The 25,483-nt window shown below is 47.7% G+C and overlaps 1 protein-coding gene across 1 annotated transcript in view; it reads right to left on the bottom strand.

Moving 5' to 3' along the window:
• The window catches only part of Slc6a5 (solute carrier family 6 member 5), a 52,402-nt gene extending 27,732 nt beyond the window's left edge, over window positions 1–24,670 (bottom strand). The window contains exons 1-8 of the mRNA XM_027410507.2: window positions 24,137–24,670; window positions 21,646–21,784; window positions 19,112–19,243; window positions 18,497–18,670; window positions 9,163–9,304; window positions 6,633–6,765; window positions 2,075–2,209; window positions 138–241 (exon numbers count right to left, since the gene is read on the bottom strand). Of these exons, the coding sequence (XP_027266308.1) occupies window positions 138–241; window positions 2,075–2,209; window positions 6,633–6,765; window positions 9,163–9,304; window positions 18,497–18,670; window positions 19,112–19,243; window positions 21,646–21,784; window positions 24,137–24,655 (1,478 nt within the window). The 5' untranslated portion in view covers window positions 24,656–24,670. The remainder of the gene's footprint in view (window positions 1–137; window positions 242–2,074; window positions 2,210–6,632; window positions 6,766–9,162; window positions 9,305–18,496; window positions 18,671–19,111; window positions 19,244–21,645; window positions 21,785–24,136) is intronic.
• Window positions 24,671–25,483: the final 813 nt, after the last annotated feature.

Below are 25,483 nucleotides of genomic sequence, written 5' to 3'. Positions count from 1 at the left end.
AGGAGTTAGTGACCAGGCATTGGCCAGTGGCTCCTCCTGAGCCCAAAGCATATGTCTATCTCTGCTTGGTGTCGGCTGAGGCTTCATTTTTGCTCCTTTCACTGACCTTCCCCTCTGGTTCTCATGTCCACATGTACCTGTAGCAGTTGTTGTGGAATTTGTTGTAAGAAGAAAGAGTGATGAGCCCTCCCCAGGCAGCAGACAGTGAAAAGAAAATCTGAGTGGCAGCATCCTTCCATACCTGGAAAGAAGGGAGAAGAGTCAGGTCACTGAGGGAGACCAGCATGTCACCTTCCCAAGTAAATCGGAGGTGATCAGGGACAAGAGCGCTGTGAGCACACAAATGGGAACTATGCCTCTCTTGTGCCTGAGACCAAAGCAGGAATCAGCTGGGAGATTCTGTCTAATCGGAGCGAGGGTTAGGATAATCTATTGCAGACTTGTGTTTACATGTCCCACCACATCCAACCAGACAGAAGAGGACAGCCCTCTCACAAAGCACTTAACACACCTGAAGGATGATCTGTGGCAACAAAATATAGTCACGGATACAAAACAAAAATCTGTTTTAATTGACAGTCCTATGTATTATGACAATTGCTATTCAAAAGCTGAAATTCCACAGTCCCCAATCTCAGAAGAGTGGCAACAAAGTAGACAGACTTCATGGGGCCACTTCCTTCCTGGGCTTAGCTCTAAAGGGTGATTTTTGCTGCCACCCTCACAAAGTTCCAGGTCACTCAAATCTTTCTACACTGCATGTATATGGCATCTACAATGGACCCAGGCTTATCAATTTAATCTCGCCTTGAAAATGTCCTTAAACGGGGAGGTGAGAAGGCTTGGTAGTTAAAGTCACCTGCCAAAACAACTGAGAACCAGGACCAACATGGCAGAAAGAGAGAACAGACTCCTGAGACCTGTACACCACACACACACACATACACACACACACACACACACACACACACACACACACACACACACACACACACACACATAAATGCATAATAAAAATTTTAACGTATTTGAAATAATGCAAAAATAGATTTCAAGTCTGAGGTTGGTAAAGTCCACATTCCCCCAGCAACCATTCTCCTTGTCTGCTCAGAAACAAAGCTATGATTGATGGAAAAGCAGTCGTGTGTGTCGAGCTTCTCTATGGGGCTTAGTGGGGAAAATCACCATGTCACTTAGTCTCTGGCCGATTGTGTGAAGATAAATTACTATATGTCTGCACTCTCTCTGCTTTCAGAGGAAGAATGCTTCTCTCTGCATCTGCTCTCACACCTTTGTGCTACCTGTTATGTTGATGTGGTGGCCGGCACAGAAGTTCTGAGGCGTCTAGTCACTAAGGAAGGTGAGGAGGGAAGACCAGACTCTTCATCCCTCATGACATCACAGAGAGTTGAACTGTCCCTTAACCAGCCACCGTGAGAATGACACCAACTACTATCTTGTTTATTCCAGCAACAGCTGGAGACTTTGTGGTATGTGCAGCCAAACTCAATTCTTCCATGAGTTTTTAATGTACCCTAGAAAAGGAGGTTCTCATCAAGGTGAGAAAATGCATCTGCAGATACACAATCACCACCACAGGAAGCAAGTTTTGTGTGTATGTGTATTTTTGAAAGTGTGATGTGCAAACACAGAGAAAGTTCAAATGTGTGCTGGTCTCGCATCAGTGTGTGGGAAGTATTCAAATGTGTCTGGGGCCTTTAAAATCCAAGACCTGCTCACACTCTGATTTTCCAGCCAGCAAAGCTCTACTTCCAACATGCTATAATTAGTAACAAATAAGTGGCATGAGGTGGCCCAAAGCTATCAAAGGATGCGGGCTTCATTAGGGCCTGCACTGGGACTCCAGCAGCAGAGCACTGCTTCAGAATCTGAAAGCCTTCAACTGCCCCATCAACACCTAGCACACCAACGTCCCCCAGACCTGAAGAGTAGGCATGGGGGTTCCCACAGGGGCAGGGAAGGCTGGCTCCTGCTCCACATCCAGGAGTGTGACCCTCCCTGATACTCACCCCACCCACCCTCCACTTCCAGTCTGCTATAATAATGAGCTCACCGTGGCATCTGTGAGTTTTTCCCACTTAGGTGTGATGAAGTACCAGATGCCAGCTCCAGCTCCAGGCAGTGTGACTCCTCGAATAAGGAGGATGACCAACACAACATACGGGAACGTGGCTGTGAAATACACCACCTGGAATAGCAGAGGGATGGAGATGTTGGTAAGTAGGCATCCCAGAGGATATCAATGAGGTGAGATGACAGGGGACCTGCCCCCCAGGCACACATGCCCAACAGTGAGGTCCCCCTGAACTCTGACCACACCGGAGACCCACACAAAACACTGGGATCAAAATCAGATGGCAAAGAATACAGGGTACTTTCCTTCCTTCCCTGCCAACCAAGCCTGGGAGATGTCACCCTGCCCAGCTACCCACTAATCAACAGTGTGAAAAGCCACAGGTGGGGAGGGAAGCTTTGTACTGTGTTCCCCAAAATTCCTACCCCATCTCTCCTGGAGGGCCCCAATTTCTCCATCCTTTTGGCTTACACCTTTCATCCTGGATTACACAGACACCCTAAGTAAAATGGCTTCACTGGGTGAAGAGATTGTGATTCTAAAATTAGGCATACTTCTACTCCAATAACATCCTATCTCTGACACTAAGGTGTGATTTTGAGCAGGCCCCTAAGGCCCCTGAACCTCAGTTTATATAGCTGTAATATGGGCACAGAGTTACTGTCCTAAAACAATATTGAGAATTATACAAACTGCCATGTGGAAGCTCCAGTGCAGGGACTGACCACAAGAGGGTCATTAAATACAGCCAAATACAGGCATCTGTGGAGGGTTCCTGTGAACTGACTGCTGCGACAGGCACCAGCAGTACAGAGAGGGGGTACATAATGGAGAGGACACAGTATCTGAATAGGGACTAAGTCACCCATAGGAGACTCGAGGGACTCAGGGGAAGTATGCAGTGCCCAGCCTGGGAGTATCTGAGGGTTCATGGAGATGTAGTTCAAGCTGGGTATTAGAGCAAGTAGGCAATCTCAAAGTATGGAGGCATGATGGGAAGGTGAAAGAGGGGAGAGAGTGAGTAAGGCAGGAACACAAAAGTGATGCTCTGTCCCCTCACTACAGGATGGCAGAAGTTCAAGGCCAACGGTGGAGAGAAGGGAAGCTAGGAGATCAGAGCACAGGCCCAGAGTGCAAACAGGTAGTTGTGGCTTCTGGAAGAAAGGGAGGGACTGAGTAAAGGAACATCTGGAGGAAATGTTAACAGAACTTAGGGATGTGTTGGATGAGGGTAAGTTAGTGGTACTTTCTTACCTGTCAACCAAGCCTCAGGGTGAAGGAGGGGCTTGAGATTGAGACTTGGTAGATGGGGACAGGGAGTGAACTGTGCCTATTCAGCTCCATAGTCACAGGGGCCAGAGTTCAAATCTTGACTACTCCACTTTGGGAAGTAGTTAAATCTCTCTGGACATAAATGTCATTACCTGCAGATGGTAGGAACTGCATGTTCCTCTCAGAGTGCTGTAGGAGCAGCATGAGAGGAAGAAGACTGACATGTGAGGCATCTGGATGCAAGGCTTCGGAAGGTGCAACTAGCAGGGACCTACAGACGAGTGTGAGTGTCTCCTTAAATTCACACCCCAGTCACTTTCTCACCTCATCCTGTCCATAGCCCCATGTGTAGGTGTTCTAGACCCTTGGTTGGTGGTGAAATGAGAGGGTTATGTTCAGCTTACACCTTGGATGTGAGCAGGGAGGAGGTGGGGACTTCTTGCGTGCTGCTTTCTCGAACGCTGCTTGCCTGGTCATGTGGGCTTTGGCATGCACCTGTTTCATATGGACTATCAGGACTAAATGTGAGCAGTAATGAATCGTGCTTGGCAGGAGAGACAATGACTGGCCTGGCCCTTGCTGGCATCCTCCTTGCAGCAAGAGCCCCCACTCAAACAGCTAACTAGGTTAGCTTGGCTGTGCTACTTTGACATTCTGGCAGAGTAGCCTCAGGGGTCAGGTGGTCTGCCTGCAACCTTCCAGCCCTTTAGGCTGTCTACTGATCATCTGTGAAGTTCTACCAGTTCAAAAGCGGTGTCTCCAAAGAGTCAACTTTGTCCCCTCAGATCCTGCACTAGAGGAACTGAGTTTACATCACCTTCGGGAAAGAGTGCATCTCTGTTGGCCAGGACAGTGCTTGTGGAATCTGCACTGGAAAGGAGGCAGTCACATATGAGCCCCTCAGTCCCACATCCTCTCTGGCTCTCAAATAACTATCTTTGATTTATGTCAACACAACCCAGGACAGGATGAGAAACTGCAGTTCATTATCCCTGCTGGCAGCCCTCATTTCAAGGAAGAAAAGAGTCCTCGTTGATATTTGATTAGAAACCTTCCTAAGTGAAAGAGAATTAGTATAGCAGTTGTCAATGACAAGCTTACTGGCTCCAGAGTGCTTCTAACTTCCTCTTCCCACAGACTACAAAATCCAGCCCCAAAGATTAACTTCTAACCACTTGAAAGAGCTAGCTGTAATGCCACGCCAACAAAAGCACAGACAAATGGAGCTTAAAAGAATCTTAGAGGCCAGGTGTGTGGTGCACACTCAGAGACAGCACATAGGCGGTAGAGACAGGCAGATCTCTATAAGTTCAAGGCCCGCTGATCTATATAACAAGTTCCAGGGCTGCACAGTGATGCCTGGCCTCAGAAAAAAACAAACAAAACAACAACAACAAAAACCCTCACAAGAGATTTATTTTAGTCCTAGATTTTGCAAATGAGCACAACCCTAATGCACCCTGGGACTTTCCAAAATTACAATGATAGAGAGAACTGAGACCGGCTGGGAGAACTGGCATCCTGACGCCTCATGTAAATGGGGATTCATGGTTCCTTAAGAGAAAGTCATGTAGATTCTAGGCTTTGCAGTATGCTAGACCCATGTTAAATGCCCCTGCTGCCACTTACAAACTGTGACAGCAGGCAGCTAGCTGAGTGCAGCCTGTCTGTAGACGGGAATCAGTGGACCCACACGGCAGGTGCTGTGAAACTGAGGTAGTGATGCATGAGGACCAATCAGTGGTGTGTTGATATGTAAGAGAAAAGGCTCCACTTCATCTTGTCTTAAGGTCAGAGAGATCAAACCTATTGCTCTCTCAAGGTTAAACAACAGGATACTTGGCCTAAGAAGTAACTAATGGATATCTTACTTTAACAACAGGATATTTAACCTAAGGTGTGGCTATTGTCTATCTTGCCTTGACAACAGGATACTTGGTTTAATGTGTGGTTACTTGTTATTTTGGGTATTGAGAAGGTAATTATACTTTCTTGTTCTTTGTATCTTGGTAAGGAAGTCTCTTTGCCTTCCCCCACTTTTGATTGGGGTATATAAAGACTTTGCCCCCAGTATTCACTGGAGTGTCTTTCTGATTCTTCCTGTGTCTCTGTCTTTTCTTTAGTACCTATAATTTTTCTATCTGCCATTTCTCATTTTATTAATTAATGTATACAGTGTTCTGTCTACATAGATGGTTGTGAGCCACCATGTGATTGCTGGGAATTGAACTCAGGACCTCTGGAAGATCAACCAGTGATCTTAACCACTGAGCCATCTCTCCAGCCCTACTGCCATTTTTTAATCCACACTCCCCCTCTCAGGCATGAACAAGGCAATGCCAGTTATGCCCCACACAGAGCTCTCCACAAGATGTCTACTCTTTCCACTTCCCCAGTGAAGCCATTTTTTTTCTGAGATGCCCAAGGAGATGACCATTTGCAAAGCGAAAGTTCTTGCATTCATGAAGTCTTGGCCATCCACCAGGTATTTTGCATGCATTCTTATTCCCTTGTGGAAATCTACAGGGTGTACCATCCCCAGGTTAGGTGGTTGAGGTTTAGGACACAGGTTCTCAAGGTTGACTGGCTTGTCCAAAGTTACACAGCTAGTAAGTGATTACAGTCTTTCCAGTGGACCTGATGAGGCCACATCTTTTCCATCTCTAGCCTATGGTATGGCTGAGCAGACACTTGGGTAGTTGTGCTAAGCATTCTTAGAGAAGATGGAGCTGCCATTCAGCTCAGGTCCAAGACATGGGAGGCAAGGACATCAGGAAGCCTCAGGCCAGCCTAGACATGTCTGTGTGGTCCTTTTAGCATCCTCCATCTTCCTATAGCTCCACAGTGCTCATCTTGAGCAGTGGGGACCTCAGGCTTCAACCCCAGCTCCCATTTTACAGACTGGAAAACTAATTTAGAGAATGCCTGGGCCCTGAAAGCTCCTTCAGCAAGTGCTCAGACAGAACTAGAAGGCCTTAAACACCTCCCAGCTCAACAACTTTCACTTTCAAACTGAGAAAATGGAAGTTCTCTGAAACAGCTAAGATGAGAATATTGGCTTTTTATTTGCTGGGGTAGAGAATAAAAGAAAAGAGGAAATCAAAAGCTCTGCCAAGTTTCACATCTCAGAGGCAACAAAACAAACACCATAGGGAACCTCCAGAGGTTTGGAAACCTGTGGGAGGAAAGACCTTGCTTTAAAAAAAATGGCAAAAGAGGAGAAGAGGAAAGAAAGAAAAAAGTTCACATAAAGCCAAGTTCTTACTTTTCCTGATGTCTTAATTCCTTTCGCCAGAGATGCGTACACAATCACCCAAGCCAGGAAGAGGCAGAAGGCCAAGGGCCACCTGATCTCACCCGGATACTCAATTCCTGCAGAAATCTTCAGCACAAAGTACCTAAGGATCAGATAGAGACAGAAGAAAAAGGGGGGGAGAGAAAGGAGGGGGAGGGGAGAAGAAAGAGGGAGGGAGGGGAATTTAGTGTCTGTGACCTTCAATCTCCCATTGGAGCATCAGATCCAGAAGAGTTAAACACACCCAGCACCTCCCACAGCCTCCACCTCATCAGGCCTCAGGCAGACTAGAGGGGCTGGCAGGCTGGCTCCTGCCAGCAGCTGGCTACTGAGCACTTGCTGGTCTCTTTAACTGTAAGCTGGGATGCCACGTGTGGTCAGTGGATGGATTTTGTGTAAGACAGTTGGCACATCATCTGGAGTTGCCACACAAAAAGTACAACAGGAGGGCTGGGGATGTGGCTCAGTTCTTAGAGTGCTTGTCTAGCCTGCACAGAGCCTGGGTTTGATTCACATACCTGCAATCCCAGGGAGGTTGGGGCAGGAAGATCAGGAATTCAAGGTCATCCTCAGCTATATAGCAAGTTCAAGCCCAGGCTGGGCCACATGAGACCTTCTCTCAAAAAAGAAAAATGAGAGATGCACAATAGAAACTGGGGGCTGGGGGATTGCTCAGTAGTTAAGAGTGCTGACTCTACAGTCCTGAGGGCAGGAATTTGGACCCATGTGATGAGCCCAGAAGCCCACAAACACTCAGAACTCCAGTTCTGAGAGACCTAATGTCCTCTTCCAGCCTCTACATGAGTATTTATATCCATACAGGCATACACTCACACACACACACACACACACACACACACACACACACACACACTCTCTCTCTCTCTCTCTCTCTCTCTCTCTCTCTCTCTCTCACAGACACACACACAATCTTATTTTTAAAAAAGAAGAAAGTCTAAATAGTCAAGAATGATGCCAGGCTTTTCTGTACCATCCCACTCTCCATGCGTGAGTATTCAGGCAGTATTACACTTGTCAGGTTTAGAAAATAGGAATGGCACAAAACAGGGACTCAAAATGCACCTCTGCATTATATTGACTAAAATGTGAAAGCACACACTGTGCAGTGCTTCCCTGGCACACATGCAGTCCTGGTTTTAATCCCCAGCACAGCATGAACAGGTCATGATGGTACGTTCATGCCTGTAATCCCAGCACTTGGGAGATGGAGGCAGGAGGATTTGGAGTGCATTTATGCGCAGTGGACTCACAGGGAGTTCAAGAGTGGGCCACTCCAACAGCACTGGCTCATATCACCTCAGAACAGATCAGCTAGAGCCAAGTACCCTGGCCTCTTGGCACATGGTGGGGCACCCTTTAGTTTGCCTCAGCCCAGCACTCTCCATTGTCTTGCTATTCCCTCATTTACAGTCCTGCCCACACCAGACTGCATTTGAACTTAGGATCTCAGTTTAGCTGGATGGCACTGTGCTGCCCTCCAGGAAGTGTCTACACCGCCCTCCTTCGAAAACATTCAGCAAGTACATTTCCCAGCTGTGGGGCATCTAGTAACCCTGAACCCCATTTTCAGCATTCAATAATACTCACAGATAAAGGACAAAACTCAGCCAGGCATAGGGCCTCATGCCTGTGATCCCAGCCCCAGACAGACTGAGAATTCCTGTGAGTTCAAAGTCAGCCTAGATGACCTGGTGAGTCCCAAGCCAGCCATCACTAAAGAGGGAGTACCTTTCTGAGAAGAAGGGGAGGAAGGAAAAAGGAAAGGAAAGAAAGAAGGGATGGGAGAAGGAAGGAAGAAGGAAAAGGATGGGGAGGTGGAAGAAATGAAGGAAAGGGAAGAAAGAGAGAGGCAGGAAGAAAATGAGGAGTGGAAGGAGGGAGGGAGGGAGGGAGGGAGGGGGAGGGAGGGAGGGAGGGAGGGAAGACTGTTTCTTCCATTCAACTAAAACCTGAAGCTGGGCCTTGGTGGCACACGCCTTTAATCCCAGCACTCAGGAGGCAGAGGCAGGTGGATCTCTGTGAGTTTGAGGCCAGCCTGGTCTCCAGAGTGAGTTCCAGGATAGGCTCCAAAACTACACAGAAAACCCTGTCAAAAAAAAAAAAAAAAAAAAAAAAAAAAAAAAAAAAAAACTAAACCTTGAACCTGGCTTGTGTTCTTACTTTTGACTTCTCCCTGGATGTCAAGTTGGGGAGGGACAGAATGACCTGGCTGGCAGATGTCTGCTTGGATCACATGAGTCAAGGTCAGAACTTTTTTCTCATCAGCATGATGGATTGCCACAGCACCGATCTCGCTTGTACCTACCATCACTTGGTCACCCCTCATTTCCAGGCCCAAGTGCACAGCAAATGGCTTTTGGAAGCCCAACCAGGACACAATCCCCCCTCTGATCCTTGGCATCTGCAAGGAGGGTGCAGAGGGAGGCCACCTGCCCCTCCCACCTCACAGCTCTGTTCTGCAAATCATCGCTAGGCTTACTTGAAGTACTCTTCACTCCCACTGACAAATGTCTTATTGGCCTGGCTGGTGAAGTTAACCATTGTCAAGTTCGGATAGGCGGTCATGCAGAAAGTTGAGTTCTTGATCTGTATTTTGGGATGGTCACTGACAACACAGGAATCTGTTCAGGAGACAGCCAAGTAGAAACAATGAGGTATATATGGAGAATAGACAAGGTCTCTCCCTGCCTGCTTGTGGTCAAAAGCCAGACAGTTAAGTGTTGGGGAATAATGGGGAAATATCAGCAGAGCACTTTTCTTACCCCACACTCTCCAGCCCTGCAATACCTTGTACTAATAACTAAAACCCACATTTACAGAGCACTGGAATCTTTAAAATAGGAAGATGGGGCTTTGGCCCCAGCAAAGGCAGGAGGATCTCTGTGAGTGAGCTCCAGGCCAGTCTGGTCTATGTAGTGAGTTCCAGGCCATCTAGGCCAATACAGCTCTGTTCTGCAAATCATCGCTAGGCTCTGTAAGACTCTGTCCCCAAAAACATTAAGTAATCAATTAATTTTTTTAAGTAAAGAAGTGGTCTTTTAAAAGGTCCATAACTCTACTGAAGTCCCATAGGTAATGAGAAAGAGATCAAAATTTAAACCCAGATCCTTAGGACACTACAGAAGACACTCGAATTGTGTAATTCAATTTCAGCAGGGGTGATTGTGCAAGACACAGCTCTTTTTTGTTGTTTTGGCTTTTTTGTTTTCCTAGACACAGTTTCTCTTTGTAGCCCTGGATGTCCTGGAACACACTATGTAGACCAGGCTGGCCTCGAACTCACAGAGATCCTCCTGCCTCTGCCTCCCAAGTGCTGGGATTGAAGGCTTGCACCACCACTACCAGGAGACATAGCTCCTTAAGTGCTATTGCTACAGAAGGCTTGCTAGCAAGTGCTCACTCTGGCTAGAGTGGGAGCAGTAGCCTGTAATCCCAGCAGTGTCAAATAGAGGCAAGAGGATCAAGGGTGTTAAGTTCAAATCCCAGCACCACATAAAACCAGTTGCCATGGCTCACATCTGCAATCCCAACACTAGGCAGGTGGATGCTAAAGAGTCAGAAGTTCAAGGTCACACTCAGCTTCACAGCAAGTTCTAGGGCATCCAGGGCTAGATTCTGGGTCAAACAAAGAACAATGTCTAAGCCTGACTTTGAAACACCACCTTGTTTGTCCTCCAGACAGCACACAGTAGGTACTCTGAGAACCTGTGCAGTGTCTTCCCACCCTTGTGAGATAGCAGACATAGTGACCACACTGTGTGCTAAAGAGCCTTCAACAAGACCTAACAGTGTGTCTCAGTGAATTTGATCATTGTGGGATATCCACACACATTTTTAATTTTTGCATCTGAGAAGCTGGGCACTATTGCCATCAAGTGCATAGAGACCAAGGATGCCATTGACTCTGCAATGCACAAGTCAGTTCTCCCACAACAAAGAAATGCCTGATCCAAAATGTCAATTGCATGGAGGCTGAGCAAGCATGGAATAAGGAGAGAAAAATCAAGCACTCCAGTGTGAGCATGCCAGGAAGCATGCTCAAGAAGTCTTCCTTAGAGTCTGCAAGCATAGATGACTTTACCTTCACCCTCAACAGGAAGAAGCTAGGATCTTCCTGGCCATCTCCCAATATATTTCTAACAGCATCATAAATAGACACACAGCTGGGGATTAGCTGAGGGGTAAAGCACTGGCCTAGCATATCTAAAGCCCAGGTTCCATTCCCAGCACCACAAATAGGAATGCAGGGATACAAACAGACAGACATTTTAAATAAAGAGCCCACCGGGACTCCCAAAAGACAGTTTTATCAAGTAGCAAATAACAGCACAACTGGCACTCAGAGGACTGTGTTTCAGAGCTGTCTGAAGTATTCAATGTCCATGGCCCTCACCATTACGTCACCCCTTCCGAGTCATGGAGTCAATTGGCACCCAGAGCTACAGCCACTTGCCAAGGTCACAAGTCCTGCCAGGAAGAACAGGGCACTCACGATTTGGAACCCTCACTTTGATCTACACCACACTGAAGTGACATCAGGGCTCATGAACTCAGGTACCTAGAGAGTCCAGGATGGAGGCCCAAGGAAGAAGGTACAAATTGGGGGTGAAGGTAGCAGTAGACAGAGTGTTCCCACCAATCCACATTGACATTTTCCAGGTAATTCTGGTTCAGATGCAGAAAGTGAATCTGCATGCAGTCTGCCTTTCCAAACTGAAAAATGTGTTAAAATTGTTCTAGATACGATGACAAAATGCTTTCGGTGGAGATGCAGAGTGTTCCCAAGGCACACCCTCTGTGAGTGCAATCACAGGGGCAACAGTAGAGGCTCAGGCTTCCACCAGGCCTGAGAACAACTGCTGGGGATGGATAGATCTCAATCACAGGGCTATTGCGGGGACTGAGTTAAGTGAGAAAAGAGGTTTAAAGACTCATACTCAAGCGGAGCATCGGTGGCGCACACCTTTAATCCCAGCACTCGGGAGGCAGAGGCAGGCGGATCTCTCTGAGTTCGAGGCCAGCCTGGTCTCCAGAGCGAGTGCCAGGATAGGCTCCAAAGCTACACAGAGGAACCCTGTCTAGAAAAAAAAAACAAAACAAAAACAAAACAAAAACAAAACAAAAACAAAACAAAAACAAAACAAAAAAGACGCATATTCAATAAATCCTAGCAGTAACTCAACCTCCATCATTGTACCTGTTCATGGAGTGGAGAGTGTTCAATACCACTTCCCTGAGAACACTGGCCTGCCTCCATTCCCTGCTGCTCCTCCCCACCCCAGCTATCACAGACTACTAAGTAAAGATTCGGACAACATGGGCTGGTGATGGTGCCCAGTTGGCGGAGTGCTCATCTAGCTGCACAAAGCCCTGGGTTTGGCCTCCAGCACCACAGAAAACCACGTGTGCACACCTATAACCCCAGCATTTGACAGGCTGAGACAGGTTTACCAAGGGTGTGAGGTCAACCTCATCTCAACCAAGCAAGGTTCAAATGACAGTCATAGACCCCTTCCCTCCTGATTGCTTCCTCAGACTAGGATTCCTCTGTGAAGTACTATGACTTTCCAGGTCAGATAATTCTTTGCTGGTAGAAACTGCCCTGTGTGTAAGAACCACTTGCTACTTATTGCTCATCGAATGGAAGTAGCCTGTTCCCTGGCCGGATGCAAAACCAAAACTAGCTCTGCTAAATCTTAGGCTGAGAACCTGTTTTTAGTTGTTCCTTAGCAACCACCTTTTTAATAGTCCATTTTTCAATAATAATTTACTAAAAAAGATAAATAAACAGCTTCAAGAGGGTTCCAGACTGACAACTATCAAATCTGGGAAGATGTCTTCTTCCCCAGCAGCAAGCTGAACCAGGCGATTAAAGTTCCATCCAGATCCTATCCGCTAAGAGCGCAGCCCCCACCCCACCCCTGCTTGCTTCCAAAATTGCCCTTGTAAAGACTCCCTAGAGTGAAGCCTCACAAGGTCAGGTTCTCCGCCGCAATGCTGCAGAGCCATCAACCTAAGCCTCCTGCAACGTCCCTTCTCACCACTGGGAGGCAGGAGCGTGCTTCCCGGCGCTCCGCCCTTTCGGTCCGCCTGAGAAGTGGTGACAGGCCATCTCATCAGAGCTCCGCGGCCGAGCAACCCCAAACAAAGAACAGCGATAATGATCAGCTAAATTGGAAAGCTGTTGGAATGGGATTCTCTTTACTCGGGCAATTATTAATAAATGAAAGCACAGGAAAGACCGGGGAGAAAAGGGATCATTTAATTAAAGTTCTAATGAAAATTAAGCCATTCCAGAAATAGAAATGGTGTTTATACTGTTCCCATTTGAGCTGACCCAGCTAAAGCCCTGTTTGCATGAAACAGTGGCTGGACTCATTCGGCAGGGCAGGGACAAATTGTCCTCCATTGCGGATCCTCGGAAGGCTGCCAGCCTAAGCAGTAGCCTGTCCCACAAGCTGCACCTTAGACAGTACAAGCTTTGTGACACAAGAAGCTAAGACAGGAGGATTGCTTCGGCTCTATAGAGCAAGGCCTTATCTTAATAAAAACAGGAAGGAAGGTCAAAGTAGATGAGAAGACTGGGCATAATCTACCTCTATCTGTAGGTAGACCCAGGGCTGGTCTCAGGCTGGAGTGGGCACAGTACTTCATCTGCATGGTGACTTAAGCAATCAGATGGCATGATCCCAACAGCACCAGGCATGGGACAAACCTCCATCCACTTTGTGTGAAGGTGACAATGTCAAGCCATTCATTCATTACCACCTCTCCTGGGAGAATGCCAGTCTGGGGAAAAGGAGGTGGTTATAGGGCAGAGGGAGTGTGCTGTATGGTCATTTGGGAAACACTGATGGAGGCAGACATCAGGCCCATCTCACAAAAAAGTCCGTCTTGGGGATGGCATGGGAAATGCTATTGTCTCAACTTCCCAATAGCTGTGCCAAGCAGAAGGGCTCTAAAGCCACCTATGTCTCTGCAGATCAGGCTACTGTCACCTTTTCTAAGTCACCTCAAAACCACAACAAGAGTGACACCCCTACGGAGGAGAGCCTGACTAGAGGTGTAGACTCCACCCATGTGCAGGTGATGCAGAGGCTGAGAGAGTAGTGGTATAGAGAGGAGATATTGATACTTTGTTTCCTTTAACTAACAAACAACAACAACAAATATGAAGCCTGGGTAAGAAAGCAGCGACTCATCCAACAGGCTCCTGGGAGTAACAAGAGTGAAATATGCCTGTGGTCTGTGCTCTGAGCTCTGGCTCTGTGTAGCTGGTGAGTAGACGCCTAGTCATGCCAGGGCACCATCCCTCTCCCTCTCAGGTTTACTTCAAACTACACCTGAAGAGAGACATGAAGCCAAACCAAGGCTGGGTCCTGCCTGTCTCTTGGGGCACCATCCATGCTCCTGGCCCAGTCTATCATACCCAGATGACTTTAAAAAGTATAAACACGTCCATATAAACTACACAATAAATGCACATCTATGACAGAAAATGGAGCAAATAATGGCCCAAAATTATTAACATTCTTTATGCTTTCCATCCATGTAGGTATTGCTAATAAAAGATAGAATTTCACTCTGAACATACACCTTACATTTAACATGATATGGGAAGGGTTTTCCCCATGCTTTATGAATGATTATTTTTAATGATTATAGATAGAATACCTTATCCTTTGTATGAGCCCATAATTTGTTTGAACTATGAATTAATGCACTAATTTTATGTGGACTTGGTCACATACTAAGTTCCTACTGTTCTCCAGTACTGTGACTGTGGTTGCAACAGACACCTAGATGGAGATAATCACTCCCTTAACTATTGTGAACATAAGCTTTCATATCTCACAGAATATCAACCATAAAAATCACTTAGGAAACACCTGGGATGATGTCACTTTGCTGGGACTTGATAGAACACAAGGACCAACGGTTCTTTAAACACCCTGTACAGGCAGAAACCTGGGGTCTCAGGGTCCAAAGTCCAAGCCTGGATCTACCTTGCAATTTATAGCTTAAGTTTGAAAATCCCCTTAGCCACCTAGAAAAAAAATGATCATGTCGCCTACCATCTGTAATTCATAGGGCTCTATTCAGGAAGGATGGAAATGTCATTTATGAACCAGCCTTGCTGACTGGGAAGCTTTCAGCACTGTGGTGAGTTCATGGCCTTCAAGGACATGCACACTTTGACTCCAGTCCCAACTCAACCAGACTCCTAATTCAGAACTTATGCTCAAGGGTTTTCACCTGTAAAATGGAAACAATGAAGAAGCGCCTGTGCAAGGTTGTTGTCCATATTAACACTGGCAATTCAATGAACGTTTCTCACAGAGATCCAGTGGAGGTGGCTGGTTTTGGTATGCTTCACAGATAACAGTGGACCTTATTGGTAGAATTGTGTTTCTGTTCCTTTATTTTTGTTTTTGTTTTTTGTTGCTGTTGTTATTCGTTTGTTTTGGGTTTTTTTTTTTTTTTTTTTTTTTGAGACAGGGTTTCTCTGTGGCTTTGGAGGCTGTCCTGGAACTAGCTCTTGTAGACCGGGATGGTCTCAAACTCACAGAGATCCACCTGCCTCTGCCTCCCAATTGCTGGGACTACAGGTGTGCGCCACCACTGCCCAGCAGAATTGTGTTTCTGAATGACTCCCACTTGGACACTAGTCACTGTGACCATGTTGTGTCTCAGGCAAGCTCTGGGAAGCATCCTTGGAGCCTGAATCCAGACAACAGCTTGACCCAGCACTTACTCATAAAATGGGACTTTCCTTCCAGCCAAAGTCTGGCAAGAACAAGAAAGGCTCTGGGATGGGTTATGACATGAGGTAGATGTCTCCACTCCAGACTGCAGTTCCTGGAAAGTGTGCTTGCTCTAAACTTGGCAGTTGCTTCCAGGAAGACATTCTGGCAGCTGATTGCTGGTTGTGATTCTGGGAAGAGCTACAAAGTGGGTCTCTCCAAGATCACAGATTATAAGTGGTAACTGCTGCATAGGGCAAAGAAGGTGGGTCACTCCATTTCAAAACTGCTATCCTGGACCAGGAAGAAAGTGACTTCCAGCCTGGCACTTCCTACGTTGGCTTGGACCTGAGCAAAAAATATTATTTCTTTTTTGAGACTGGACCTCATGTAATCCACACCAACCCAAAACTTGTTATAAAGTCACGGATGACTTTGAACTTCCACCCTCTTGCTCCATCTCTGGGGTGCTGGGATGGTCATAGGCATGCACTGCTACACCACACCAAGTTTGTGCCATGCTGTGGATCAAACCAGGGTTTCATGCATCCCCAGCAAATACTCTCTCAACTGGGGTACATCCTGAGTCCAGATATGAGAAATTTTTGAAATACTGATCCCTAGACTGATTGCCACAGTCTGGTTTTTAATTCATCAATATTGTTCCTTAAGTGATATTGCTCGTTCACAGGTGATTTTGATATGCAACTTCCAGACTTGGGTGCCACTGTCCTACTCTAAGAAAACTATCAAGAGGTGCTGTGGAATATGAGTTTATCCTATGGAATATCTGTTTAATTATGCAAAGATGTGTTGCATTCTTTTATGTTGCATTTGTTTAATTCTGTAAAGCTGTGTCACTTTGCCTGGCTAAAACACCTGATTGGTCTAATAAAGAGCTGAACAGCCAATAGCTAGGCAGGAGGGAGAAATAGGCGGGGCTGCCAGGCAAGAGAATAAATAGGAGAAATCTAGGAAGAGTGAGGAGATCGAGAAGCAAGAAAAGGAGGAGAGGAGGACACCCGGTGCCAGCTGCACAACCACACAGTCACACAGCCAGCCACAGAATAAGAAGGAGGAAAGAAAGATATATAGAATAAAGAAAGGTAAAATCCCAGAGGCAAGATATAGTTTGGGAGAAACAGGATAATTTAAGCTAGAAAAGCTGGCTAGAAACAAGTCAAGCTTATGGGCATTCATAAGTAAGAATAAGTCTCCATGTATTTATTTGGGAGTTGGGTGGTGGGGCCCCCAAAGAGTAAAGAGGAAAAAAACTACATTTTGGCATTCCAACATGAGGCCTGAATTTCCACATAGGGTCTGAGAAAGCCAAAAGAAAAAAAAATGCAGCTCCTTTAAGAAACTCTACCATACAACAGAACACTTACACAGCCTTTTTCACACTAAGTAGAAACAAAAAGCTAAGTAAAAAATGCCTGCCACAGTGTAGGGCCCTGGCATTCCAGAGCTTGGGGTTTCAATGCAGTTCTTGGTCACCTACCTCACAAGCTTTAGGCTTGGCTTTCATGGACCTGAGGATGGGGCAGAGCCCCCAAGAGTAAAGAGTTTTAAAAAAAAAGAAGGAAAGAAACAACTAGAAAGAGGAAAACAGTAGAGATGAGAACACTAGTCCCAAGACACTGAGGGACACTTAGTCATACATTCAGAGCAGAAGCTTGTACTTGGGAACCTGTGCAAGCCCCATGCCCCATTCCGGAGCACTTTCAGGTGTGATGCAGTTTGAATCTAAGGGAAGCATCTACTTCAACACCATGTCTGCCTACATGCTGCCATGTTCCCCACCCACCCTGATGACAATGCAACTGTAAGATGCCCCCAATTAAATGCTTTCTTTTGTAAGCACTGCCATGATCATGGTATCTCTTCACAGCATTAAAACACTAAGACACCACTTTCTAGTTTGTTCTCTATTTCCTGATGCAGTCTCTTGGTTTCTTGCTCCTTTTACCATGCCTGCTGATTGTTCCTTTGCCTTCCCTCACAATGGAACCATAAGGCAAAATAAACTCATTCTTTCAAAACTCACCTTTGGCCATGGTGTTTTATCATAGCAACAGCAAGTAACTAATACATGAGGGAAGAACTCATTTTATGCTGTTAACACACCCACAGGGGCAAATAATGTCCAAATTTTTGCAAGGTATGGGCTCTGTAAGGGAAAGAACTGTTGGGGAAGTGAGTATTAGCAACAAATCACAGAGATCAGATGCAACTGGCCTCAGTGAGAACCCATCTTACATGGAAAACCACGTTATCCTGGTACCCATTTAAATGGCCACAGTTTCCCAAAGTGACTGACACTACCCACCACCCACCACCGCCATGGCCTTTAACACTTTGACAGCTGCTGTCATATAATGACCCCCCCCCCCAGTCCTTTCTCTGGTCAACATAAGGAGGCATTCATTTTTCTCCTTCCACCAAATAAACTGAAGATATATTTCCAGACTCCTAGACCCAGTGGATTTCACACACCCAGCACAATTTTCCTTTCTCCCCACAGCAGGCAGCCCTCTTCCTGACCCTCATACTATGTAGATGTCTAGCAGAGTCTGTACACAGATATCAGGGATCACATGTGTGGGATTCCTGGAGTCTAAAACTTGTAGCACTATTTTCAGAAGTCTTTCAAGGAGGACCTTGGCAAAAAAAAAAAAAAAAAAAAAAAAAAAAAAAAAGTCAAAGAAGGCTTCCTAACTCCCTACCAGACTGACAAACACTCTATGAAACAAATCAAGGTCCTAGATAACGTGGTAAAACTGCCAATTTCCTGGTTTAAGCCCCTCTAATAAAGCCAGCATCCCAAGTAGGAGTGTTAACCTGCACATTTAACAAACACCAGCTCTCAGGAGCAAACAAGACTTTTCTCTCTCCCAGCCCCAACCATGAGCTAAGTGTTTAGAGTTAAGTGTGTTTGGATGTTTGAATTCACCGCTGTGCCTTACAACCTAGTAGAGGGCCTTACATGCACATTAAGTACTTACTGAATATCTGTTGAATGACTGAGTTGCATAAAAACACATACAGCTAAAGCATGCCCAGACTTACCTAGTAAAAGTTTGGTTTTATCTTTGCATTCTGGTGTGTTCCATGGGTTGTTGCAGGAGCCCCAGGGCAGCACAGATACAAAGGAGGCAAACAGGTAGAAGAGTGTGTAGCAAATGATCACGTTGTAGTATATGGCTATGAGGACCGAGATGATGAGCATGGCAATGCCACAGCCTGCAAAGGTGAAGTGCCTGTGTTATCATCCCAAATCCCATGCAAGACACACACACACACATACACACACACAGAGAGAGAGAGAGAGAGAGAGAGAGAGAGAGAGAGAGAGAGACAGAGAGAGAGAGAGAGACAGAGACAGAGACAGAGAGACAGAGAGAGAGACAGAGAAAGAGAGAGACAGAGAAAGAGAGAGACAGAGAGAGAGACACACACACACAGAGAGAGAGAGAGAGAGAGAGAGAGAGAGAGAGAGAGAGAGAGATGCTCTACACGAGTGGATGCACAGATAGTGGAGTGGATTCTGTCTACCAGAGAAATGCAGACAATCTGCCCCAGGAGATGATCAAGGGGAGGAAGGACAGAAGAGGTCTCCCTCCCTAAGTCTGGAAGGTAGCAGGGAGAGCAGAGTCAGGAGGCAGAGGGGAGAACTGCACTCACCCTGTAGAGCTGGGATGGCCTTCCACACAGACACAGGCCCCTGGCTGGCAAACTGGCCCAGTGACACCTCTAGGAAGAAGATAGGCAAGCCAGCCAGTGCTAGCATCATCAGGTAAGGGATGAGGAAAGCACCTTGGAAAGACAGGGGGAAGAAAGAGTCAGGAGCCATAGGCAGGGCTCTGGCCCAACTTAACCCTCTGGGCTGGGCTGGGCTCCTTAGAATAAACTGAAGAGGCTTTGGATGTCCCAGCTCAACAGAAGGCAACCACAGGGTAGTTTAGGGCCATCTTACAAAAATCATAAAAACATCCGTGGGAATACAATTCTTGCTTCGATTTCCTACCAGACAGGAAGATGTGTGCTAATGGTCTTTTGTTCTTCACAATGCTTCATTTCCCACCCACTCCCAAATTAAGCCCTTCCGTAGTTCGATAAATGCATGCCTTTCACTGGAGGCAGATTTAGTGGATTCCCATCAATGTCTAGGCCCTCTAAGGACCTACACTCAGCTAAGCTGGATTTGGGGAGTCTCTTATATAATAATCCAAGGGAACCACACACCTTCACCCCACCAGAGCTTGGCCTGTTCTGCCTGAGGACAACTGTATGGCCACTCATTCAGCCAAGTCTCTGCCCACACACACCAACGCTTCAGGGGGCATCACCTTCACACATTTCTCAACTTCCTTCTCAGCTCAGAACTCACTCCTCAGCCCTCCTTCTCCGGAAAAGTCTTCCCATGGTCCCTGGCCCCCAGCGCCATTATCTTCAGAATATTTATGTGGCTATCTTGTCTAGACTGTGAGCCCCCAGAAGTGTTTCTCCTTCAACTCTGTTCCTCAAAAGGCCCAGAGGAAGCTGCAGGGCCTCTGCTGCCTTGCTGGATTCTGGAGAGTTTTTTCTCCGCAGGGATTCTCAGGCCCAGAGGGAATTACCAGGGACACCCTCACAGGAGTCAGAGTCAATTTGGGGAGTAGAGATAACAGAGTCCAGAGGCCTGTGCTCAGGGGAGGGAACTACATTCCTCTCCTTCCCCTGACTTCTTCCGGGTTGGTCAAGCAGAAGGGTGGTTCCTGCTGGAGCCTCCAGACAGGAAGGTCCCAGCAATTGCCGGGAACTACTGGGCTGTAGGCTTGGGCTCCCCCTCTACTCTCTCTAGATAGAAACTTTTTAAAAATAACATTAAAATCCTTTATTGTGAGACCCTTCCTGTCCTGAGGAGGTAGAGCCAAGCTCCCCACTCTTGCTGTAGGGCGCCTGAGCCGCACTGCGGACAAAGCCGGGGCTTTTCTCCGCAGCCCCCTTAAGGCCCCCAGGACTGGGTGAATCAAAGGCGGGCGTTTGCTCGGGCAAAAGCGCTCTGTTGGAGCTCTCCCCTGGCTCCATCCCCACACACCAACCCTCTTCCGGGTTCCTGCAGCTATAGGACCTGCACCTCCTCCCACCCTCCTGCACTCACTAGGGACGCCCTGCTGGGGAAAAAATAATGAAAACCCAGCTGGGGCACTTAGCCCCCTCAGTTTCCGGAGCACCCCTGACTACCAACACTCCGCAGGCAGGCCGCATTAAGACATGTCAAGTGTCTTGTTCGGAACTGGAGGTGCGGGGTGTGGAGGAGGATGTCTTCTATCTTACATCGTAACTGTGCCCGGTTGCAGCACGCGTTCCACTCCGACACCAAATACCTCCTGGAGTGGACCTAAACCCGGGCCAGAGGACTAGGCGAGGGGCGCATTCCTTGCACCTTTAGTCCAATAGAGGTTGAATTCCCCCTGTTAGCTGTCCTGGAGTGAGCAGCCAGCCCCTGGCCTCAACCTCAGGCGGCAAGCCAAGGGACCCTGACTGTATTGAGTCCCTTCCTGGTGGGAACACCGGAGATCCAATGAGTTCTAATGCATGCGCCTTGGCGCCCCCACTCTTCTTTCAAAGGCAGCGTCTTTCATAGAGTGGGAACACGAGGAAGAAGATTCATCTTTGCTGAACGATTGAACTAAAATCAAAACACCTCCTGCCTCTTCTCAAGGGATGTTGAGGTGGGGTTCTCCTGAGAAACCTCCGATTAGGTACATCCCAAGCCCCCCACTGCTCGCTTGCACCCTGTATTCTGCCAAAGTTGTTCTTTTCACCGCCTCCAACCTAGAAGGAAGCTCGGATTTCTCAGTTACAACCAGACACAATTCAACCTCCAGGACAGCAGGGCATCCGGCTCGAAAGCGCATTTCCTGCCATCAAGTACAAGCTTCCAGACTGACCGGCATCTAACTAAGAGTTCACGCATCCCTGCTTCCCTGTACACCTGGTTGGAGACCCAGTACCCAGCCTGAGCCAGTTGAGGATCTCTAACGTGGCCTGTGCCTCAGCTGAGCCCATCTCCACTCTGAAATCCAACGAGTTCCATTCGCTCCTGCAGTTTGGCCTGCAAAAGCAGGCTGCCCCAAGCTTCCCTCCCAACCTCCGCCTAAGGTCTTCGGATTCATCCCCCAACCCTCCAGTGCCCGCCCCCTCCGCAGGCGGAAAGAGCTGAAAAGCCATACCTCCCCCGTTCTGGAAGGCCAGGTAGGGAAACCTCCATACATTGCCCAGCCCCACTGCGTACCCCACCATGGACAGGATGAAGTCCAGTTTGCTGGACCAGTTCCCTCGGGCCTTATTCTCATCCCCTTGCTCGTCCTCCTGAGGGCGGAAAAGCACATTGTTGGATAGCAGACCCAGATAGGTCGTCAGCAGGCCCCATTCTGCCCTCCCCCAACAGCTGAGGGTCCTTCCCCCGCAAGCAGACCCCCAATTTCCAAGAGGATGCATCGGCAAGCAATACCCCAAATCCGAAGAAAGGATGCATCTACGAGCAGAGCCCTCACCCCTCACCCCTGCACTGAGTCTTTTAGCAAGCAGGCCCCCAAATTTTATTCTAAAGATCCACTTCAATCAGACCTCTGACCCTGTTTCCCAAATCCTCCAGTCAGGGCACACCAGCAAGCAGCCTTCCCCAAACCCTACTCCTGTTAGCAAGCACGTCTGTCCCTTCATATCCAACCTCTCACCAGGAGTTCATTTGGCAAGCAAACCCCCAATATCATGCCTGGAGTTCCCAGCAAGCAGGTTCCTAACCAATTCCTCCCCCCAACCCCACACCACACACCCCTCCTCAACCCTTTCTTCAAAATGTGTGCCAGAAATAAGAATTTTAATGCTTAAAGCCAGCCATAGCCCCTGCCTCACTTTCTCTGCCAAAGTTTACAGCAGGCAAAACCTGTCTAGTCAGCTAATTTAAAAAGGTTCATCCTTCAAACCAGGAGCAAGGGAAATGGGCAGGGCGGAAACCTGGAGGTGAAAGAGAGAAAGAATCGAGAAGATTGAAGTGGTAAAAGACAGGCCAGCCAGAACCATGACTTCTGAGCTGGATCTTACTACTAAGCCAAGACAACTCCCTGCAAGTGGCAGGGCCTCATCCTGTGTCCACATCCAGACAATGGGGGCCTCTCTGAGGCATCTGCCAACTTAAATAGTCTGTGAATCTTGACCTCCTGTCTCCAACCTCATGTGCACCTGATTCTAGAAATCCTCAGCCAAATGATTGGGGGGCACCCTGTTTGAACTCTGAAATCAGTGTTCTTGACATCCAGACACTGGGGTAGCCTGCTCCCCAGCTCACTCTTCACCTAGCAAGTGACAGCTTGGAGTGCTTCACAAGGTTCTCCGGGTCAAGGAAGATAAGGCAGCCATGGTCAAGAGAGAAGACAGCCTAGGAGCAGGAGATGAAGGACTGAATGAGTGTCAGAAGGGGCTGAAACATTGGCACTCTTAGGCTTCTCTGGCTCTTTAAAGTTCCATCGCTGTTCCTCCCACACTCCTAGCCCCACCCTCCAACACAGCTCCTTTTGTCGCAATGCAGAGGTAAAGGGAGGTGTGTCGAACATAATTTCTATTCCACTACTGGGTACATGCTGTAAGAAGCACCTAATATGCAGAACAATGTTCTAGAAAGAAATGCCCAAAGCAAAGAAATGTGTAAATACAAGTTTATTTCTAGTTACTCTGATGGCTGGGTGGCTGAGTTCCTACTATGTAAGTTCTGGGGGATGGGATGCAGGTGATTAGGGACAGAAAGCTCTCTAAACCCTAAATGGTACGTGGTGGTAGGTAGCAATCTGACCACTCTCAGCCTGCTCTGGCCACACACCTAGCTCATGAGTCCAAGGTTGAAGGGAAGCTAGAGGAAGAGCTGGAATCCTTGAAACAGCACTAGGGAAAGAGAAATATGAGAAGGGAGAGAAATCACTGGGGTGAAACAGAAACAAACAAAAACCTCTAGAGAGGGAAGATTGCCTTTATCACTGGTCCAGAGATTGGGGTTCACTCTGCAGGCTTCTTTCCTGTCTCTGGTTAAGGGGTAAATACAGGAGAGATCCAAATGGAAAGGACCTGAATTGAACCTTATGCAATTCAGAGGGCCTGTGTTAGGGGAAAATTTCTAAATTAGATACTGAGATTTGGAAGGGCCTAGGTTAAGAGACCCTGATTCTTAATAAACTTCAGCAGCCTTTCATTAAAAGAGTTCACAGGTAGTACATTTGGCTCACCAGAAAAAGCTCTCAAAATAAGCTTCATCCACCTCCCATACCACCCCAGGCTTGTCTCGGGGCTTCTTTTTGAATCTGAGTTTTTATTTTTGAAGACACGAAAAGACATTGATAGGATAGGTACTCGCGTCTGTGGCAAGATGCAGAATCTATGCTTATATTTAACGGATCTGCACCAGTTCTATCGCTGAGGCTGGGAAGGGCAAGTCCGAACCTTGCTGGCACTGTCACTGCACACATTCGTACACCCCAAACCTTAACTGATGACCTGACCCCTGCCCCCCCCCAGCAGTGCGAGCTTCCGAAGCCCCAAAGCTTACTCCAGCATCCACCACCTGGCATTGGCAACCCGTTTCCCCATCAGCATACGTGCACCCGCCAGGGCCCAGCCTCCTTCTCGCGGTTGGAGAGCAGCAGGCAGCACAGCCGCTTGTGACCTGCTTACCGGTATGGTAGTGGTGGCCACGCTGCCTGGAAGCACCGACGCGATGCCATCGGTACCCAACACCACAGTGCTCTGGCTCATGTTCACCCAGCCCACGGCTGGGGTATTGTTGTGCTCCAGCGTGCCCTTGCCCACACTCACATTCACGTCCTCCTCCGGGCCACGCAGAGCTGGGATCTTGCAGTGCAGCGTGTTGCTAGCCCCAGCGGCCACGGAAGGGGGGTTGGCCTGTGCGCTGTGCCCTTCGCTTAAGTCCCGGAGGGCCCCGGAGGTCGCTTGTGCCCGGGGGCTGCTGAGTTTACAAAACCGCACTCCGGGCTGCTGGGCCTCGTAGGTTCTCGCATCCGCGGACTGGAAAGTTTGGGCGCCTGTGGAAGCTGACCTGGGCACACGTGGTGGCGCGGTTGTAGCCGCGGCGGCCGCTGGCAGGTCCTGCTCAGGGCTGGTCCTGGGTGCACGTGGGCTATCCCGGTGGCCCCGCACTGCTGCCTCTAGGCTGTTGGCTGGTTGCTTATTCATTTCCTCGGGAGCACTGCAATCCTGCAAACACAACGTCAAGTTCGTGCAAAACAAAAAAGGTCACGGCAGCACCAAAAATAAAATATATGCACCTGCATACACAGATGCTCGCATTCCAGGTCCAGACACAAAATACACAGGGGAGCAAACGGAATCGGTGTTTCTCAACTCGCCAGGCCAGTGCTGTTTGTAACCCTGGGACATGAAGATGCTAATATCCACCCCGCCTTGGAGGATGAATTAAGAAAAAAGCACGAGTGGTTTTGGAAGGGGAAAAGAGGCGGGCAGTGTAGAAATAACCCTACAGACAGGAGCTCCCTGCCCTCTGTGGATTTCAAATCAAGGCTATGGGTACCACATCCCCTTCGCCATTGTGAAAAGATTCTTTAATTTTCCGCCCCATTTCCTTTGTCATTCAACAATGCACATTGCCTCCCCCCCCCTTTTCTCATAGACAAGCTGTGATCACAAAACCGATGCTCTGGCCTAGACCAGGACTGGAAACCACATGGGTAAATTCAAACGCCAGTACTCCAAACCTACCTTGGTCACCTAGGTAGCAAAGTCAAGGATAAAGGGTTTTTATCAAAACATTACAAACGATAAACAGACCACCAGATAGAATAATAACTGAAGCAATAAACCAGATAGAACACACAAAGTAGTAACTGGCTTTTAGCCTTACACACTCTACACTTGATTTCACACCCCTAGAATTGTATACAGATCTTGCCAAGTATTTTTATTTTGCTATTCATTCCCTGGAATATAATATCCTTCTTTTCCCTGGACTTGATTGAGGACCAAAACTCGCCAATAATTTTCATT

Source organism: Cricetulus griseus, chromosome 3 (genome assembly GCF_003668045.3).
Source record: "Cricetulus griseus strain 17A/GY chromosome 3, alternate assembly CriGri-PICRH-1.0, whole genome shotgun sequence".
In the NCBI taxonomy this organism is placed as follows: domain Eukaryota; kingdom Metazoa; phylum Chordata; class Mammalia; order Rodentia; family Cricetidae; genus Cricetulus; species Cricetulus griseus.
Note: the sequence above shows the minus strand (reverse complement) of the source record. Positions and strands in the feature narration are given on the sequence as shown.